Genomic DNA, 21618 nt, shown 5'->3' with positions numbered 1-21618 from the left:
TGCTCCAGTGCTCCTCGCGAAACCCTTCCTCTCTGCGCCCTTCCTCTGCGTTTTCTCCCTCGTCCCAGCCAGCCACCTCCGACCACCATCGTCACGGCCTCCGACCACCATCGTCACCGCACCGCCCCGTGCGCCATCTTCCATTCGCCCTCTTCCGCATCGGTCGCCGCTCTTCTCTTCACCAGCGTCTCTACCTCTTCGGCCATTTCTGTGATTCTGTCTTATCCCTGGTAAGAGTCACTACTCCCCTTTTCTTCTTATATTTTGGCATTTCACTTTAGGTTTTATGTTTTTTTTTTTGTCTGCTGTTGGAACAAACCATTTTTTTGCAACAAATGGAGAAACTCTTTTTAAATGCAGTGTTTGCTTGCTTAAGCATTTTCCTTTCATTGTAAGTTAAATATTATTAACAAAAGGATATTTCTAAATTTTTATTCTCAGTTTTTATTCATAGGTATGTACAATGAACTAATGCTGATACAATGAACGTGTCGTCTTATTACTCTGAAACAAATCTCACTGGATTAGTATACTACAATGAACTAATAATTCTACTACCCCTTTTCATCGTGTGGTACGATTATTCATTATTCTGGAAACAATAATTTCTGTACAGAGTATACTGGCATATATAATTCAAATTAAACATATGTACAAAATGCATTAGTTAGAAATGGTCAGAATTGATTCTGTCGATTGTGGTTCAATAAATCAGGAATTCTGTGGCAACTTTTAGCACTGATGGTAGGAGCTGAAGTAAAGTATATAGCTATCATTTCATTATCCATTCCCTAAACACATTCATGCACGGTTATATATATATGGTGATCCAATGCATTATTCAATATTCCCAATGTAGTTATATATATAAAACCTACTTTCCCTCAAATCAAGTTCTGTAGTCCACTGTTGGATGTAGTCCAATTTCATTAGCTAATCCATCAACTAGAATTCTTGATTTTGTTAATTTATTTTGACTATGCCACTTGTTTAGTTATTATTTCATCATCATCATCACAAGCTTCATTCTACTATGCCACTTGTTTAGTTATTATTTCATCAGTTTTCTTATTAGATTCTATCTATCAGTCTTTAGCTATGTTGTACAAATTATTATTATGTATAAATTTTTAGTTTGATACTGTTTTGCTAGTTTTGCTTTTCTAGTCATTTAACTTGAGTCTTGTCTTCTTCAATTGTTCTTTTGCTATTTCTATTTTTTATATATCTTTGTTTCTTGTTAATTTATTTCTAATTTTATAATTTAATTTATTAATAATTCTGAGTTGCTTTTGAGCTGCTGGGTTTAATTTATTGTGGCTTGTTTTAATTTATTGTTTATGTATTCATTTTTAATTTAGTATTTCTGTATTAAAAATTACTGTATAGGATGGATAGCTTTAGCTCAACTCCTATTGAAAATAATAATGAGATAGAACCAACTCAAGATGATGAGGGTCAAGCAATTGAAGCACATATTCAAGGAACACAAGAGGAAGGACAAGAAGAAACACAAGAGGGAGGACAAGAAGTTAGCCAAGAAGTGCAAAACAGTCCTAACAAAAAAGGATTAACATCTGAGGCTTGGAAACATTTTAGGAGGGAGAAAATAGATGGAAAGTGGAAGGCAATATGTAAATATTGCGAAAGAAAGATTGGAGGTGACACGAAGCAAGGAACTAAGCACTTGCATGATCACATTAGAATTTGCCCGATTCGTACTGTTAGGGGACCAAAGCAGTCAATATTAAAAATAGTGCAACAATCATCAGGTTCTGGAACGGGAAGGCCAACATATTCACTTTTGGTTGGAAACTTCACATTTAGTCAAGAGGCAGCACGACGAGCACTCACAAAATGGGTTATTAGGGATGAACACCCTATGTCATTTGTTGAGCAAGTGGGTTTTCATGAGTTTATGGCTGAGACTCAACCTTTGTTCAAATTTTATACAAGAAATACATTGAGAAATGATGTTGAGAAGATGTATGAAGCTGAAAAGGCAAAGCTTCTAAAATTGTTGGAAAAAAATTCAAGCCGCATTGCTATAACTACTGACATGTGGAGTGCTGATTGTCAAAACAAAGGCTATATGGCGATTACGGCTCACTTTATTGATGATGATTGGAACTTGCAATGTCGACTTATAAGGTATTATTTATGCTTTTAGCATCTTTTAAATATTTGATTTTTTAATGTCATGATTGTTTATTATATTTACATTATTCTAGGTTTGCATATGTGCCTGCACCTCATACTGCTGAAGTTCTTAGTGATGCTTTGGTGAATTCCTTGTATGATTGGAACATAGATAGAAAATTATCAACTTTAACGGTTGATAATTGTAGTACAAATGATGCCATGATTCATCTTCTGCTTGATAAGATTTCACCATCTAACTTTGTTAAGAGAGGGGAATTTTTTCACATGCGTTGTTGTGCTCACATTGTTAATCTGATTGTGAAAGATGGCATGAATGCAATATATGGTTCTATTGAAAAAATCAGAGATAGTGTTTCTTTTTGGGTTGCAACACAGAAGAGGGAAGAAAAATTTGTAGAGACTTGTAGGCAATTGAATATTAATTATAGGAGAAAGCTTGCACTTGATTGTAGAACTAGATGGAATTCAACTTATCTAATGCTTGCTTCTGCTTTACCATATAGAGAAGTTTTTGAGCGTTTAAGACACCGTGAATCTCTGTATAAAGTTGTACCATCTGATGATGAGTGGAAAATGGCAAATGAACTTGTTGATAAATTAGAAATCTTTTATAGTGTGACTGAATTATTCTCTGGCACTTTATATCCAACGACAAATTTGTACTTTCCCAAGGTGTGTGAAATGAGATTGACATTGAATGAGTGGTTGTGTAGTTCAAATGAGATAGTTCATAGAATGGCAACAAATATGATTAGTAAGTTTGAAAAGTATTGGGATCAAATTAATGAAGTCATGGCTGTGGGAGCTATCTTAGACCCTAGGTATAAGATGAAGTTATTGAAATTTTTTTCCCTAAAATATATGGATCTCAAAGTGAGAATCATCTGAGCAAGGTGAAGAAAATGATGGAAGAATTAGTATGTGAATATCAACTTAAGGCTAGGGTTAAAAGAAGAGGAACAAATGATGATAATTCAGCTTCTACTTTGGATGTTGGACATGATGAAGGATCTTCAAAGAGAAAATTTAACTCTATCTATTTGCAATTTGTGGAAGATACATCTGAAGACTGCGCCGCAAAAACTGAGTTGGATTTCTATTTGGAAGAGAGTGTTATGGTAGATAAAACAAATTTGGAAAAATTTGACATTTTGGGCTATTGGAAAAATATTGTAGTGAAATATCCAACTTTACAAAAGATTGCAAGAGATTTTTTAGCCATTCCTATTTCTACTGTTGCCTCAGAGTCTGCTTTTAGCACCGGTGGTCGAGTTATACATCCACATCGCAATAAATTGGATTGTGAACTTGTTGAGGCGTTAATTTGCACTCAGCATTGGATACACTCTTCAGGTAAAAGTACTAATAACTCAAATTTTATTTCGTATTAAATTTCAATTTCATGTTAAATTTAACTCTTATAAATTGTTGGTTGATATAATATAGATAAATCAGGGTCAAAAATTCCAATTTCTTGGGACTATGTGATGGATATGGGGATTTAGGAGTTTAGGTAATTATTTTTTTATTATGTCAAATTCATATTAAATATATGATATTCTTGTTTATGATGTATGTTAACATATTCATATTTGTGTTGTATTTTAACAGAGAACATGGAGTTGTTTGTTGGAAGTTGAAGACTTTATTTTATGGCTTTTTTTAAGAATGGAAGTTGTATTTTAAAATTTCGTTTTATGGATTATGATTTCTTATTTTATATTTCTTGATTTGTAAGTTGTAATCTTGGATAAGATATGTATGTTTGTGTGTTGTAATAATGTTTTGTCATTTTTTTTTTATATTTTTTAAATTTTTTATTGTAATTTTCATATAAATATTCAACATAAAGAGATGGGGAATGGAGACCCGCGGGGAACACGGGGAACGCGGGGAATGGGGATGGGGGCAATTATCTCCCCACGGCAGGGATCGGGGTGGGGACGGGGACAAAATCTGAGGGCGGGGACGGGGAGCAGGGAGGCATCCCCTGCCCCTGCCCCGCCCCATTGACATCCCTATGAGAATCAGTAACAAGATTGTAAGACTCCAGACAATCTGTTTCACAAATCACATCTTTTTGCCCCAAGTCCCAGACTAACAGAAATCCTCTCCAAATAGTAAGCAACTTTCCTTGAAGAATATTACAGTTCTCAATTGTTCCCAAGCAGCCACCTTGCCAGTTTCCCTTCCAGACCCTGCTAACACAGGCAAGACCAATTCGATCACCAGAACCAGGATAACTAGCATCATAATTTACCTTAAAAGTACCCAACGAAGGAGAACCCAAGAGACACTAATCATAGAAGGAATAGAAATTCGTTGCAATTAAAAAATATTCTGAAGCTCTTTCTCCAAGGCTAACAACATACGCACCACTTTAAAAGGTGTCCAAGGCTCTTGATGATTAAAAATCTTATTATTCCTAACTCTCCAAATCCACCAAAGACCAAAAAAGAATCTAAAAGGATGCTCTTTGCTGTGGAACAAGAACTAATTTTTCAATCGAGAGGATGACAGAAAATCTCCAGAGACTGCCAAACAAGCTTGGCTTTTGGGAAATTCCGAATACAATGAGAAACTGTTTCCTAGCAAATCAAGCAACTGGGGCAACTATCTGAAGGAGTCAAGCCTCTCCTGAAACGAGCAATGGGCAGTGCCTCTGAAGACAAAGCCAGGCCAAGAATTTGATCTTTTCCGGAACAAGCTGACGCCAAAGCCAAAACCAATTCCCTCTCTCCTCCCATCCAAACACCTTCTTGCAGAGCCAAAGGTAGCCATTGCGAGCATTATAAACCTTAGACACCGCCCCAAACCAAGTCCAACCTACCACTGAACCCGCTTGCACATCCAAATTGTAAGAGAGAATGTTGTCATGCAAAACCTGGTGAAGAGGAGAATAAACCTTCTCAAGCTGCCACTTTCCAGCTGACCAAAGATCTAAAATCCGAAGATCCGAATCAGAAATGTGAACATAATCCATCTCATTGCAAAGCTGCCCCTCTTTCCTCCATTTAGAATACCAAAAATTCTTATCCAAATTCCCAATGCACAATTCAAAACCATCCTTCAGAATATCTCATGTTTTACACAAACTCCTCTAACATAAGATCCTTTAGACGCCGAGTGGTTGAACTCATCACCAGAAGAACAATGATATTTATCTACCAGCAGCTGAAATCAAAGCTTGTGAGGGTGATGAAATAGTTGCCAAACTAGCTTACCAAAAAAAGCAACATTAGCACAAAATGGATCTCTAGTTCCCATACCAGCCACCAAACTTTTTTAGGGTGACCAACACCTTCCAGCTAACAAGATTTAGCCCCCGACCATTGGCATGGCCTTTCTAGAGAAAAGTCCTCATCATGGATACTATAGAGTTTGTTATTCCTTTGGGAAATAGAGAGACTTGCATGCGGTAGGTAGGAATAGCAGCCACAACTGAATTGATCAAACAGAGCCTACTCGTCCTGTTAAGTAAACGCCCTTTTCCAACTAGCTATCCTTCCCCGGATGTTATCCAAAATCTCATTGAAAGAAGCTCGGGTCACCCTAGCATGACTAAGAGTAATTCCAATATATTTGCCTAAGTTTTGGACAAATCTGATGGATGGCACTCCCGTAAAGATTTCTTTTCTTGTTGAGGAAACATTACGGGAACATAACGCCTTAGATTTCTCCAAATTAATCTTCATCCCAGAAGCTTTACAGAAACTCTCCAATCCTGCCATCATATTTTGGACTTGAAGCTTCTCCATTTTACAGAAGAGAAGCAAATTATCGGCAAACATGAGATGTGATATTCTCGGCCCCCTCTAGAAATAGCAACCAGCTTCCACCGGCCCATATCAACTTGATGGCTAATCAAGCAGGACAATATCTCCATACATAACACGAAAAGGTACGGTGACATAGGATCACCTTACCGAAGCCCCCGACGAGGAATAAAACTATGCAATCTATCACCATTCCAGAGAATAGACAATGAGGATGAAGTGACACAGCTCATGATTAATTTGACTGTAGGGATAGGAAAACCAAATTTCACGAGTGTCTGATTCAGAAACCTCCAATCGACTCTGTCATAAACTTTCTTCAAGTCAATCTTAAACGCCGGAGTACCTTTCTTCGACTTAGTCTTTTTGATGAAAAGAAGAACTTCCTGTGCTATAATGATATTGTCAAGAGCTCCCCTTCCTGGGATAAACCCCCTTGGAGAGGGCCAACAATATTTGAAGATGAGGCCGGAGTCTGTTGACCAGGACTTTAGTGATGACCTTGTAGATCACATTACAGAGACTAATAGGTGTAAAATCCTTCATTGATACTGTCACTCCACCTTGGAAATTAGAACCAAAAGAGTCTCCATCATCCTCGAATTAATAGTACCCCCAGAAAAAGCTTCCTTAACCATATTCCAAACATCAGACCCAATAATCTCCCAGTATTACTTGAAGAAGTAAGCTTGAAATCCATCTGAACCCGAAGCCTTAAAGGAATTCATGCTAAAAACAACTGCCTTAACTTCCTTCATAGTCACAGGCGCAGTAAGATTACATCAGGCTTCCTCATTCAAAGAAGGAAATGGAACTTCATCCAGACACCCTAAATCAATATTCTCCAACTGACAGAATAAGTTCTTGAAAAAAGATTCAGCTTCTCGGCTAAGAATTTCTGGGTCCGTCTCCCACACTCCGTCCTTGAGAAAAAGACCATGAATCTTATTTATCTTCTTTCCCATAAGAGTCTGAACATGGAAGAAGCTGGTATTTATGTCCCCAAATTTCACCTACTATTCTCTGAATTTTTAAAACCAAAGGAGTTCCTCTTGCACAAGACTGTTATTATAATCCTTAATCAACTGTTGCTCCCTTTGATGCATGTAAGAATCTTCCCTCTCTTCTAAACGCTTCTGAAGATAATTAATTTGTCGCTCCAGTTCATATTTCCTAATAAAAATATTACCGAACACTTTAGAATTAAAGTCAAGAGAGTTTCTCTGCACCTCCAAGAGCTTGCTTTGCACCCCTCTAAAGTCAGACCACCAAGACTGTTTCACAATATCTATGTAACTAGGATGAGTTGCCCACGCTGCCATAAAACGGAATGGTTTGTTCCTTTTCGGCTGCGGGAGCCCTTTACAGCGCACCAAGATAGGACAATGATCAGACTGCAGTCTATTCAAAATTTCTGCATAGGTCTCAGGAAAAAGAGATAGCCATCCAGTATTAATACAAATCCGGTCAAGTTTTTTTGCCACCTCAATACTGTTTTTCACCCTCCTGTAGCAAGAAAAACGTCTCCTTATAGTCTTCAAGTCAAACAGAGCACTATCCCCTAGAGAACTGGCAAACTGATCCGCATGTCAACTCGAGAAATGGCAACCCTTAGATTCATGAGAAAATAAAACTTCATTAAAATCATCGAGGGCAATCCAAGGCCCTTGAAAAGTTGCCGAATGAGCTACCAAATAATCCCAAAGTAGACTTCTGGTATTATGTTGAGGGCTACCATAAGTAGCGCTATACCTCCAAACCACACTCTCAAATTGAACTTCGATCGTAACACACTGATCGCAAGCATCAACCAATTTGCAGCAAGTACCTTATAGAGAAGAAAGGAACCATATACTACCCTTATATCTTACTGCCTCTTCTATACTAATAGGATAGTATCCAAGTCTTTTCCAGAATAATTTCAAATATTAAAAGGGAACATGAGTCTCAACCATAATAAAAAAAAAAAAGCAGGTTTAAATTTTCTAACAAGTTCTTTACAATTATTGGAAGCACCCCTAATATTTCAAACTAGAATATTTAAACTATCCATAAAAAAGACAAGAGAGTATTAAAATTGGTGAAAATTAACTTGCACCACCAACCTCACTAGAAGATTTAACTTCCTTTTGATTCATTGATAAAACACGGTTCTCCCGAGACACACTTGCAGTATCAATCAATGTCGCAACTCCCTCAGGACCGCCATGTGCCCCTTCCTTGTGGAACGTTGTTGCAACGTCATCCTTCCGATCCTCATTAACAGAAATCGGTGGCGATGGCGCCACTCCCATACCCAACAAAATCTCAGGTTGACCCTCAAGCACCGGTGCTTCCCCGTCGCACCTCCAATCGGCGAGGTTTGCAAGTCCGCGGACGTTTCCTTATGGCTGGTCCTTGTGTCATCGGCGTCTGAAGGGAAGATGGTGCACGCTGCAGTGCCTCCCACCCGACCCGGTCTCCATGCCCTCTGGATCCACATAAAGACTGAAGATTGGGCCTTGTTTAACCACATGAACCTGTGTTGGAATGTTTTGTTCCTTGAGCCTTCAATGTTGGTTTGTGACCCACCTTTGCTTTTCCTTTCTTTTGGACTTGCTCCCAGCCCGCATTCCCCTTTCTACTTTCCTTAATGAAATTAGCGCCGGTCCCATGCAGTGAACCACCCCCGGTCTCATGCAAAGAGTCACACTCAGGTTTAGCATGCAGATTATTGCAATCATCTTCGCCTACAATGTTGGCCACATCACCAGCTTCCGTTTCGATTACTTTTTGAATTTGAATTTCTGGATCCAACGAAGCGCCCCCCTTCTCCTTCCCCTGCCCAGAATCATTCATTTTCTCTTCCATGGGAACCCTTTCCAAGCATTGGAACTTATCATGGCCATATCTTACGCAAGCTTCACAAAATAAAGTTAAACTTTCATACTCCACATTGTAAGCGACACCCTCAACAATAATAGTTTTTTATCACCGGCAATCCCAGATTTACTTGAACACAGGCACGGGCATATCTTCCCCTCTCTGTCAGTTTGGTGGCCAAATCAATTTTTACCGGACTCCTATCGCAGCTGCAATACGTAGCATTGCCTGTTCCTGATAACACCAGATTGGGAGACTAGAGACCCGGATTCAGACTAGCGTAGAACCGAAAGATTGTTCACTAGGACGGAAATCAACATCCCATGGTTTTACTGCAATGTAGTGGCCCTCGATCAACCAAGGACCACCAAACATGACCTTCTCACGATCCTCAGTGACATCGAATTTCATCAGGAAATACCCAAAACCCCCCATCTAGCAGATTGAAACCTCCTTTGATGCGCCATACTACTCTCAGCTTATAAGAAAGAGCTGTGTAACTATATTTCTGATCCAAGACCTTGATCACTAAGCCTTCTCTATAAGATTCGGCCAAACATGTCTTCGTCTCTTTCATAAAGCTTACACACGATGGCTGAGAATCACCCTACTTGCTAACTACTGTCGCAAAATCATCCCTTGATAGAGATCTAACGAGTGCAAAGGCCTTCGACTTTGCTGCAAAATGACCTTATCTCGAAAAGAGACCTTAGGGACTTTCTAAAAATCATCCCGAAAATGACCTTCCTTGTCACCGGATGCACACCCACCCACACTCTCCCCCTTAATTTTTCTGACGACTTTGCCGTCATCCTCCCTATGTTTTATCCTTAAACCCTCACTCCCGCTCTCTCTTTCGCTCATTCTTTTTTTTTTTTCGCCCAAGTGATTCGTAATTTTTTTTCCTAAAAATAATTTAAATCATGACAAATTACCGAAACTTCTTATGTACTATACTGGGAACAAAGTTGCAAAAAATGATTATGATTTGTCTATTTATGCAAAAAATGATTATAAACGTGGCTACTGGCTTGATGAAATTGAAAAATCTGTTGCAGTACAAAAAGCATTATTTTCATTTTCATGAAAATTGAGCTTGGAAGAAATAACTTCAACGCTTGTATGCAAATAACTACAGTGCTACTTAAAGTTAAAACTAACCCTAATTCCCCATTAATTATCCATCCTACAATAATCTCCTTTAATTAAATTATTGAGAAAAAAACTTTACAATTATCTCGAAATACAACGAAATTCTCAACAAAAATAATTCCCTTTCCGGTCCTTGATCTTTATATTTATGAGACTAATTAATCCTCTGTTAATATTTTTTAAAGATTAATCAGTCTCATAAAAATAAAAATCAAGAGTCAGAAAGAGTATTTTTTTTGTTTGAGGATCTCGTAGTCTTTCGAAGAAATTATCAGGAGTCAAATTGAGTAATCACTGTAAATTATTTTTGTAAGTCAAATTGAGTAATCACTCTAAATTATTTTTGTACAAGTTACCAAAAATACCCGCCCTCCCTCTCTCCCGTACACCCTCGAAACCACCTTCTATCGTTAGACATAAATCCATCCATTTGGGAGAACAAGTATCTACTGCGGAGCTACCTTCCGGAGAACATGGCAATCCATATATGTATCAGCTTCTTGAAATATGCACAAGATTTTATAATTTCTTGTAAAAGCTTCCTCCAAGTAGGATTTGATTAAACAAATCCAATCCAAAATTATCGATGAGTATATTATTGAGAAACGTAAGATGCTAAAAAAAATTACTCTAAATTGTGAAGCCTCCACAAAGGGTTAATCTAACAGGCGAATTTTTTTTTTTTTTTTTTTGAATATTCAAGGGATAGCCACTTCTTGCGGCAAATTGTGAAGGGCATTCAAGCTTATATGACAGACAAAATGTCACATAGGTTGCACGCCAAAATGAATTTGGCAGTGGAAGACAGTAACACATTGTTCAAGCAAGGTAGCGGTACAGTTTTCTGTCCACTCTGTCCCTCTCCAAAAACTCACGCTCTATAAGGGATTCAATCCGTTTTTTAATAACAACTGGATTAGGCAAAAATCTTGACTGCAGCTGCTTTGTGACCTCGGCGACGATGTTGTTGTGATCTAGGGTCCTCCTGGATTTCATTATCCTCACAATTGCCGCCTCAATCTGCGGTTTTCTGTCTTCTTCCACCCTTTGCCTAGTTTCAAGATTTTCAGGTTCAGACTCCCTCTGGGCAACAACAGTACCTATCTTTACCTTGAAGAACTTGCTTGTGAATTTGTCATTGAAGAAGAATGTATCATCCTCAGCTATGTCCTTGCTCATGGGCTCTTTTCGAAGAACATTCTTTCCTTTGACACAGGCCAGAGACTGAAGGCACCTCTTCAGGTCCAGTAAGGGTATCCCCGTTGCTTGCTCAATCTCCTTACAAGTCAACCGATCAGCATTGTTAAAAAGCATCAGTACGCACATCTGGTATGTGGAAACATTAAGCTCGTGCTTCTGGCCCTTACCAAATGTTGCCTTTAAATCAGCAGTCCCCATATTTGTTTGCCAAGACAGTCTTCTACCATTGTGTGTGCCAAGATAATAAGCCCGAAACTTCTCACATACGCCCAAGAGTTCTGATGGAAGATTACACTGAGGGCTAGGTTGAGTTGGCCATGAACCTGTCGTAAGCACGTGTACAACTAGAGAAGGGCTATCTCCCACATCAGATTGGGATGCATAGAAACCTTGCATTGTATCATAGGAAGTCTTCATGTCAGTAAACATACCCTCCAACTTAGAAGTGAACTGATATCCACACTCTGTTTTGAGCTTGACAATCAAACTCCTCTCTGCATCATCGGATATGGTCTTTCCAGAAAGAAGCCTTTTTGCCAAGTGTTGCTTGTAATACTTTTCAAACACATCCTTTTCTTGAAGGTAACGGAATAGCATCATTACTTTGTCCAATACAATCTCCACATCCTCCTCACCAACTCCTTTCAACCCTCTGCGGAGTTTGTCATCCACAAACAAGGAAATGAACTCTGGAGACCGAGCATTCAAATTGATGAAATGTTCAAAAGAGGAATTCAAGGCATTCTGGAATGTCTTGTCGTTGGTAAATGACATGTTAATAATCTTATCATACTTATCCTTCAAATCCAAGAGACGCTGTACAAAGTCCACAGGATCTCTCAACCTTTCAGGATCCATGACTAGCTGCTTACCTGTATCCCGTACAAAAGCAGTCATCACGTCTTTAACAACTGTAAGCCCAGTAGGCACTCTACGAAATAGACTATACATTCTTCCCAAGTCCTCATATTTGTCATCCACAAGCATATTAACTAGGCCTGAGTTCTCCATATGTACTAGCGTGTGCATATGACTGTCAATCATCTCCTTCTCCACCACATTGGTTATCTTTATCTCACTTCTAGGATCTAGGTAGTGAGACACTCTTTCAATTTCTTCATTTAAGCGTCTCTCAGCCTTCTTCAGATAATCCCCACAATCACATGTTTCAATGAACTTCTGGGATTCAAGACAGTAAAAATTTGCTGAAACACTAAGAAAATGCTTCTCAAAGTCCTCTTGGTAAACAGACAAACCCAAATCCATTAGCATTTTTATTATGTTTCTCATCAAGCCTCTGTTTATTACTTCACCATTCCTCTCTCTGAGCACAAGCTCAAGAAGTGTATCTCTAAGCCTAGCTTGAGTTTTGCTGGAGTGGATCACAACATCCCTCCACAGATTCAACCCAAGTTCATGAACAGGAGTTTTATGGCTGCTTGGTATGAAAGTTCTGTCCATGTACATCAATATGTCTCGGATCATTTGCAAAGCCTTGTTATGATCGATCCACTTCCGGTTAAGCTCTTCCAAGAAAATTTCTCCTTGGGCAGATTCAATTGACTGAGAAATTTCTTTAAGATGAGAAGTCATGGTCGTCACAAGTCCTGAGTAAAGTTTCTCCCCAAATTTGTGTAAAACCATATTGTATGCATTCCTGAAAGGACAGATCACAATGAACAAAAATTTCAGAAATGAAGAGCAGCCAAGTGCAAAACATCCCGCGTTATGAAGGGGTCAAGGCAAGCCACACTCAAAGGGTGTAATGTAGGCAACCTAACTTGATGTAATAAACCTCCAAAAGAATGTTGGTTGGAAAATCTATAATAGTTTCGAACTCAAAATAAACTTAGGAAGTTAGTTAATTCAAAGAAAACTAAACCAACAGGCTATAGCATAATTTTAGTTATGAACAAGTCCTGACTTTTGTTCTACAATAAATACCGACAAATTTAATGGGAGATTGAAGCATAATTTCAAGTATAGAGTGGCAAATGGCATGATCTGAGCTAATGATGATCAGCATATCCAAGGGGGAATGTCATCATAGTCTTAAGGACATGGTGAACCCTACATATAATATATCAACCAATGGTGACATGAATATACTTATAAGTTAAAAATATGCTGTAAATGGTTGATATGCTGCCATATGTAGTGTTCAATAAACGCAAGGAAATATATCAATATTATTTATTTCTTGCCATCCAGTGGGAGTTAGCCAATGCCAGTAAACTCACCGAACAAAAGGCATATTAAGCTAGGACACAAATAGCAATAAAGATTCTTTTTCAACATGATACTACTGAGATATGGAGATGGAAATGCCCAAACTAATTTAAATAATCTAATTTAATTCATACACAGGTAGACAACTGAAAAGGATACAAAAGACAGACTTCATGATTATTAAGTACAAGTTGTGAAGTCCTTGCCAGGGTTTGGGAGTTTTATAGATGATTAAATCTCCCAGTCCTTTTATGTGTACACACATTTCCTTGAACACCAAGCCACCTCACTATTCTTGCACCATGGCATGAATTGATGAATCCTAAATAGTGTGTGTTCCACACACCCCATCCAGTGGCAGAGGGAGTGACTGAGTGAGTTGGCTGAGTGTCAAGGAAAAATCACTACAATTATCATTTCTCTAAATATAACTAGTCATCAATTCTTAATATATTCAAACAACCAGTTTACCACAATTCTTAACCAAAAATAACTAAATAAATAATAAAACAAAGAACCTATGCTGCTAAAGCTAAACTACACAACAGAAACACACTATTGAATTATCCATACTAACACAATTATATATCTAAAATGAAATTCTAAACGAGTAAGCAGCAATTTAAAGAACAATAAGAACAAGTGAAAAACAGAGTTGAATTGAACAAAATAAATCAACCTATAGAGCTCTTCGAAGCTAAGGCCACTAGCATTATGGTTATATATTTCGTGGATTGCATGTTCCAGAACCTTCCAGGTCTTCTCAGCGTACTTAGGATCCACCACCACGCGGTGCTTGAACGCTTCTATCTGAAAAGTCCTCTTCTTCTGCGAGCTCATCGTCGCAAATCGACGTCGTTTTTGTCCACCACCTGCGATTTCCCACACCAAAAAAAAAATCCGAAAAAAAGAACAAAAGCTATAACCTAAGAAAACGCTTCAATCCAAATCCAAGAGAACAAAAGAAATGGAATCAGAAAGGAACCTGAATCAGAGATCGTGGAAGGTGAGAGAAACCCTACGAGGTGAAGGGAAAGGGAATTGAAGTGGTGATTGGAGTAGCTAGGGTTTTGGATTTTGAGGAAAAGGGAATTTTGAAGAATGAAAAACGTGAAGATTAAATTAGATTTTTAGATTATAAGAAGAAAAGAAGAAGAGAAAGAAGAAATGGTGGTGTTACTGGCTGAGCAAGGAGTGGGTGACTAGGGAGGACTACAATTTTTGAAAAATAATAATTTCAGAAAAATAATACTACAAGTTTATTTAATTAGCTATGCCACTTTAGATGGTAGGTGAGTTATTGTTATTTACGGATTTTATGGATTTGATATTTGTATATTATTGGGATAAATTTTTTTTTGTTAATATGGTTGAATTTTGTTAATAGTCAGAAAAAAACCCTTCTAATAGTCAAATTCTTTTTTTCAACCATACATCAAAATTTACAAACATTTCATTACTCTTTTTCATTTATGTTTAACACATCAATTCAAAATAAATAATATTATATATTTAAATTTTTTATTAATTATATTCAATTAAATTAATCTAATATAACAAAAATTAATTATAATTAATATTTTTTTAAAATTTTATTATTTAATTTAATTAAATTTAATTTATAAAAAAATTTAAATGTGTATTATTATTTATTAAAAATATAATATAAAAAAAAGAGTTGTCACAGACGAAGATAAATATCATAAGGAGGAAGGACAGAATAGAAAATAAAAGAAGGTGGATAAAGAGGGAAGAGCATAGTATTGAACTAGGAATGACGAAGGAAGGATTGATAAAAGAAAAGGACGGTAATGTTATAAAATAACTAAATAAATAAATAAGGAAGAGGTAATATAAAATAAAATGTAAATAGAAGACTCTAATATTAATATAAGTAACTTGATAAAATACTTTATATATTTATATACAGTAACATAAAGATAGATAAAGAGAAATTATTAATAGTGTATAAAGAGAGAAGATAATTTTATTGTTGTAAAGAAAAAGAGAAAGAGAAGTATTTGTAACTCTGTAAAATCCATTTGCCTCGTTCATGCTTTTATAGGCAAATAAATTCAACTATTCAAACTTTATTAATTGTACTTTTCCATGAGAATTTGCTCCTTACATAGGAAATTAGATCCACCCTTAAATGAGCATTCATCTTTATCTATCTATGCTGTAACACTCCTCCTTGGATGCTCATTTAGGATTATTGTCTCATTAAAACCTTACTAAAGGAAAACCTTGTGGGAAAAACCTTAGTGAAGGAAAAAGAGTACAATATCATTTGTGATGGGACTGCCTCATTAAAAACCTTGTCAAGAAAAACTCAATGGGAAAAAAACTTGACCAAGGAAAAAAGAGTACAGCCTCCATCTCTTGCTGACATTATTTAATGTCTCGAAATCGGCGCATCCCAATCTCATGTACCAGTCTTTCAAAGGAGGATTTCGGGAGTGACTTTGTGAATAAATCTGCCAGATTGTCACTTGAACGGATCTGTTGGACATCAATTGTCCCTTGATTTTGAAGGTCATGAGTGAAGAAGAATTTGGGAGAAATATGCTTTGTTCTATCGCCTTTGATGTATCCGCCTTTAAGTTGAGCAATACATGCTGCATTATCTTCAAACAGGATAGTTGGAGCTATCTTATGATCAATCAGTCTACATGATGACAGAATGTATTGGATCAGACTCCTCAGCCAAAAACACTCGCGACTAGCTTCATGAATCGCCAGTATTTTGGCATGATTAGAGGATGTTGCAGCAATCGTCTGTTTCGTGGACCTCCATGATATAGCTGTTCCACCATATGTAAACAGGTATCCTGTTTGAGATCTCCCTTTATGTGGATCAGACAAGTATCCGGCATCTGCATAGCCAACTAGTTGTGACTTGGATCCATAGGGATAAAACAATCCCATATCAACCGTCCCATAAAGATATCGAAAGATTTGTTTGATTCCACTCCAATGTCTTCTGGTTGGAGAGGAACTATATCTTGCTAGTAAATTCACAGCAAATGATATATCGGGTCGTGTATTATTAGCAAGATACATTAGTGCTCCAATGGCACTAAGATATGGTACTTCAGGACCAAGGATATCTTCATTCTCTTCTTTGGGACGGAATTGATCATTTTCCACATCCAAAGATCTTACGATCATTGGTGTACTTAATGGATGTGACTTATCCATATAAAATCTCTTCAAGATCTTTTCTGTGTATGTTGTTTGATGAATAAAGATCCCACTTTTTATATGCTCGATCTGCAGGTCGAGACAAAATTTAGTTCTTCCAAGATCTTTCATCTCAAACTCTTCTTTTAAAGTTTTTATAATTGTTGGAATCTCTTCAGGAGTCCCAATGATATTTAAATCATCAACGTACACAGCAATTATAATGAACCCAGATGTAGTTTTCTTTATGAAAACACACGGACATATATCATCATTTTTGAATCCGTTTTTGGCCAGATACTCAGTAAGACGATTATACCACATTCGTCCAGATTGCTTTAGACCATATAAAGATCTTTGCAATTTAACTGAGTATAACCCTTGCGAATATTCATTGGATGGTTTAGATATCTTTAGTCCTTCATGGACTTTCATATAAATATCCCGATCTAATGAGCCGTATAAATAGGCTGTTACCACATCCATTAAATGCATATGCAGTTTATGATATGCAGATAAACTGACCAAATAACGCAATGTTATCGCATCCACTACAGGGGAATACGTTTCTTCATAATCTATACCAGGCCTTTGTGAAAAACCTTGTGCCACAAGTCGGGATTTATAGCGCACAACTTCATTTTTCTCATTTCGTTTTCTCACAAATACCCACCGGTATCCAACAGGTTTTACATCTTCTGGTGTACGGACTACAGGTCCGAAGACTTCACGTTTTGCAAGTGAGTCTAATTCAGCCTTCATGGCTTCTTTCCATTTTGGCCAATCATTCCTTTGTCGACATTCTTTGACTGATCTTGGCTCAAGATCCTTACTTTCATGCATGATATTTAATGCCACATTATATGCAAATATTTCATTGACAATTGTCTTATTTCGGTCCCATTTCTCTCCTGTAAAGACATAATTTATCGAGATCTCGTCATTTTCACAATTTTCAGGTACCTGAACGTCTTCTGGCGTTATATCAGAATTTTGGACAACTGCAGGTGTCTTTACTATGTCTTTTTCCACAGGAATATTTACCTCTTTTCTCTTTCGAGGATTTTTATCTTTGGAACCGACAGGCCTGCCGCGCTTCTGGCGTGTATTTGCTTCAGTGGCAATTTGTCCAACTGGAACATCAATTCGAATTGGGGCATTTTCCGCCCTGCCATGCTTCTGGCGTGAATTTGCTTCAGTGGCTACTTGTCCTACTGGGACATCAATTCGAATTGGAGCATTTTCCGCTGGTATATAAGATTTGGTTATCCTCTTTGTATCGGAAAATGCATCAGGCAATTCATTTGCTATTCTTTGCAAATGTATAATCTTTTGAACTTCTAGTTCACATTGCCTTGATCGAGGATCTAAATGCATCAACGATGATGCATTCCAATTAAGTTCCTTTTCAGGAAGCTTATTCTCTCCCCCTATTGTTGGAAATTTTGATTCATCAAAATGACAATCCGCAAACCGGGCTTTAAATACATCTCCCGTTTGTATCTCAAGATACCTCACTATAGAGGGAGAATCATATCCAACATATATGTCCAATTTTCTTTGGGGTCCCATTTTGGTACGATTAGGTGGTGCAATGGGAACATATATCGCACACCCAAATATTCTTAAATGGGAAACATTTGGCTGCTGGCCAAAAGCTAATTGCATAGGAGAGAACTGATGGTAACTCGTTGGCCTCAAACGAATAAGTGCTGCGGCTAGGGGTGCACATGACCCGGCCCGGCCCGAAGGCCCGGACCGGTCCCGAACACTTTAGGAGCTAATTTGGTGTGATTTCATCTGGTTTAGGGTCGGGTAAGGGTCTCAAAAATAGACCCGGTCATTATTTCGGGTCGGGTCCGGGCCATAGCTCGGATCACCCGAAGTCGGCCCGGTCATCATACACAATTAATATTTTATGTTATTAGTGATGGATCATGACTATTCTTATGTGGAATTTAAGTATTGTAAACCTTAATATTTTGTGTTATTAGTCATTAAAAGACTATAAGTTAATGTTTTATGTTTAGAATGCATAAGCTTTTAGACTAATGCATAATATTGTGTTACTTGTATTGATTTAAATATTTAGTATTATTAGACAATATTAGTATTGATTGTGGTTATGCTTTAATTTTGAAGAAGGGTTGGTTCTTGTTATATTTTTCTAAGTGAATTTTACCATGTTAAATAATGGTTGGAGTCTTGAAAATTTGGATATTTTTACATGCTAACTTACAAGAAGGTATCAACGTAATGTAATATTAACGACCCGGTTTTCACCCGGTATAATTGTGGCCCGAAAGTGTATTGGTTTCATCGGGTCTAGGGTCGGGTTTGGGTCTAATAAATAAACCCGGTGTATATTTCAGGTCGGGTCTGGGTCACAACAAACCCGGCTTCACCCGACCCATGTGCACCCCTAGCTGCGGCATGTAAAATAGCATGCCCCCAAACCGAGGTTGGGAGATTTGTTCTCATAAGCAAGGGTCTAGCAATTAATTGGAGGCGCTTAATAAGTGATTCTGCTAACCCATTTTGTGTGTGAACATAATCTACTGGATGTTCAACACTTATTCCATTAGCCATACAATAAGCATCAAAAGCTTGGGAAGTAAATTCACCAGCATTATCAAGACGAATTGCTTTAATTGGATTTTCTGGAAATTGTGCTTTTAATCGGATAATTTGAGCCAATAATCTCGCAAACGCCAGGTTGCGAGAAGATAATAAGCACACATGTGACCATCTCGAAGATGCGTCTATTAGGACCATAAAATATCTAAAAGATCCACATGGTGGATGAATAGGTCCACATATATCACCTTGAATCCTTTCTAGAAATTCAGGGAACTCAAATCCAATCTTTACTGGTGATGGCCTTAAAATTAACTTTCCCTGAGAACACGCAGCACAACAAAATTCACTAGTTTTAAGAATCTTCTGGTTCTTTAGTGAATGTCCATGAGAGTTTTCAATAATTTTCCTCATCATGGTTGTTCCCGGATGACCCAATCGGTCGTGCCAAGTTATGAACTCATTTGGGCTAGTAAACTTCTGGTTTACAATGGCATGTGATTCAATTGCACTAATCTTCGTATAATACAACCCAGATGAAAGTGAGGGTAATTTTTCTAATATAACTTTCTTATTTGAATCATGAGTTGTGATACATAAATACTCATGATTTCCCTCATTCATTGTCTCAACATGATATCCATTTCGGCGAATATCTTTAAAGCTCAACAAGTTTCTACGAGACTTGGTAGACAACAGTGCATTATTTATTATTAATTTTGTTCCTCCAGGAAACAAAATTATAGCTCTTCCGGAGCCTTCTATCACATTGCCTGAGCCAATAATAGTATTAACATATTCCTCTTTTGGCACAAGATGGGTAAAATATATATCACTTTTGAGAATAGTATGCGAACTTATACTATCCGCAAGGCATACATCTTCATTACATATCCTTGCCATTCTCTTCAAAAACAAATAATAATAAAATGAGTAGTATGCACAGTTAAATTGAATACTTGATCAGAATTATTTTTCTAAGAAACACTGTACATAAAATAATGTCATATACTAAAATTTTATTTTAAAATTTGACACATTTAATAATTTCAAAATTCATAAACATTAATGTTTCATTATTTATGTACATCACATTTGAAACTTAAATACATAGAAAATAAAACTTAACAATAAGTTCTTTACATTATTTATTTATATATATACTTCACAGTCGCACATATTAAACTATTCCATCATTGATCAAATGACCAATATTTCCTTCAGGATCCTCAAAGAAATCAGATACATCATAATGAGTGGTGGAGTTCTCAGCATCATTTGAGACAAAATTTGTTTCCTTTCCTTTGTCGTCCTTTTTCAAAGATGCCTGGTAAAGATCGACTAGGTGCCTTGGGGTACGACAGGTACGTGACCAATGGCCCTTTCCACCACAATGGAAACACTTATCCTCTGTTGATTTATTCTGCCCGATATTCCTTTCTCTATCCCACTTCTGGTGAGATCCTCTCTTTTGAACATAATTCTTTTTCCTTCCATAATTTTTCTTATTATTAAAACCTTGCCATTTACCTCTTCTAGGGTAATTTGCCACATTTACTTCACGAAATGGGGCAGCGCCAGCTGGGCGCGCTTCATGATTTTTCAATAACAACTCATTGTTGCGTTCAGCAACAAGAAGGCAAGAAATTAACTCAGAATATTTTTTAAACCCTTTCTCTCGATACTGCTGCTGCAGGAGCACATTCGAGGCATGGAAGGTTGAGAAAGTTTTCTCCAACATATCATGATCAGTTATTTTCTCCCCACACAATTTCATTCGTGAGGTGATTCGAAACATTGCAGAATTATATTCATTTATAGATTTAAAATCTTGTAAACGCAAATGCGTCCATTCATATCGGACTTGAGGAAGTATCACCGTTTTCTGATGATTATACCTTTCTTCAAGGTCTTTCCAAAGATCTGCAGGATCTTTTAATGTAAGATATTCATTTTTCAATCCTTCGTCAAGATGACGACGAAGAAAAATCATGGCTTTAGCTTTATCCTTCTGGGATGCATTATTTTCAGCCTTAATGGTATCTCCAAGATCCATTGAATCAAGATGGATTTCAGCATCTAATATCCATGATAAATAATTGTTTCCAGATATATCAAGAGCATTGAATTCAAGATGAGAAAGTTTCAACATAATGAAAATTTTGTTACCTGAGTCTTCCTAAAAATTTGATCAGAATCTCGTGCTGATAACGTGTTATAAAATAACTAAATAAATAAATAAGGAAGAGGTAATATAAAATAAAATATAAATAGAAGACTCTAATATTAATATAAGTAACTTGATAAAATACTTTATATATTTATATGCAGTAACATAAAGATAGATAAAGAGAAATTATTAATAGTGTATAAAGAGAGAAGATAATTTTATTGTTGTAAAGAAAAAGAGAAAGAGAAGTATTTGTAACTGTGTAAAATCCATTTGCCTCGTTCATGCTTTTATAGGCAAATAAAT

At 37.0% G+C, this 21618-nt stretch overlaps 1 protein-coding gene across 1 annotated transcript; it reads right to left on the bottom strand.

Annotated features, from left to right (window-relative positions):
* Positions 1-10609: 10609 nt before the first annotated feature.
* Positions 10610-15180, bottom strand: LOC112786750 (cullin-3B). The gene is made up of 3 exons (XM_025830124.3): positions 14368-15180; positions 14062-14254; positions 10610-12810 (listed from the first exon to the last, which is right to left on the bottom strand). The coding sequence occupies exons 2-3, from the start codon at positions 14220-14222 to the stop codon at positions 10773-10775; spliced, it is 2199 nt and encodes a 732-aa protein (XP_025685909.1). The 5' UTR covers positions 14223-14254; positions 14368-15180; the 3' UTR covers positions 10610-10772.
* Between the last annotated feature and the right edge of the window lie 6438 nt (positions 15181-21618).

Source organism: Arachis hypogaea, chromosome 20 (assembly GCF_003086295.3).
Source record: "Arachis hypogaea cultivar Tifrunner chromosome 20, arahy.Tifrunner.gnm2.J5K5, whole genome shotgun sequence".
Lineage (NCBI taxonomy): Eukaryota > Viridiplantae > Streptophyta > Magnoliopsida > Fabales > Fabaceae > Arachis > Arachis hypogaea.
The sequence above is the reverse complement of the archived record's forward strand: the minus strand, read 5'-3'. Positions and strand labels throughout refer to the sequence as shown.

Coding starts and splice junctions, on each gene's coding strand:
- LOC112786750 (XM_025830124.3), bottom strand. CDS start 14,222: ATGAGCTCGCAGAAGAAGAGGACTTTTCAGATAGAAGCGTTCAAGCAC. Junction 12,811..14,061: donor AGCTTCGAAGAGCTCTATAG/GTTGATTTATTT, acceptor CTGTCCTTTCAG/GAATGCATACAATATGGTTT.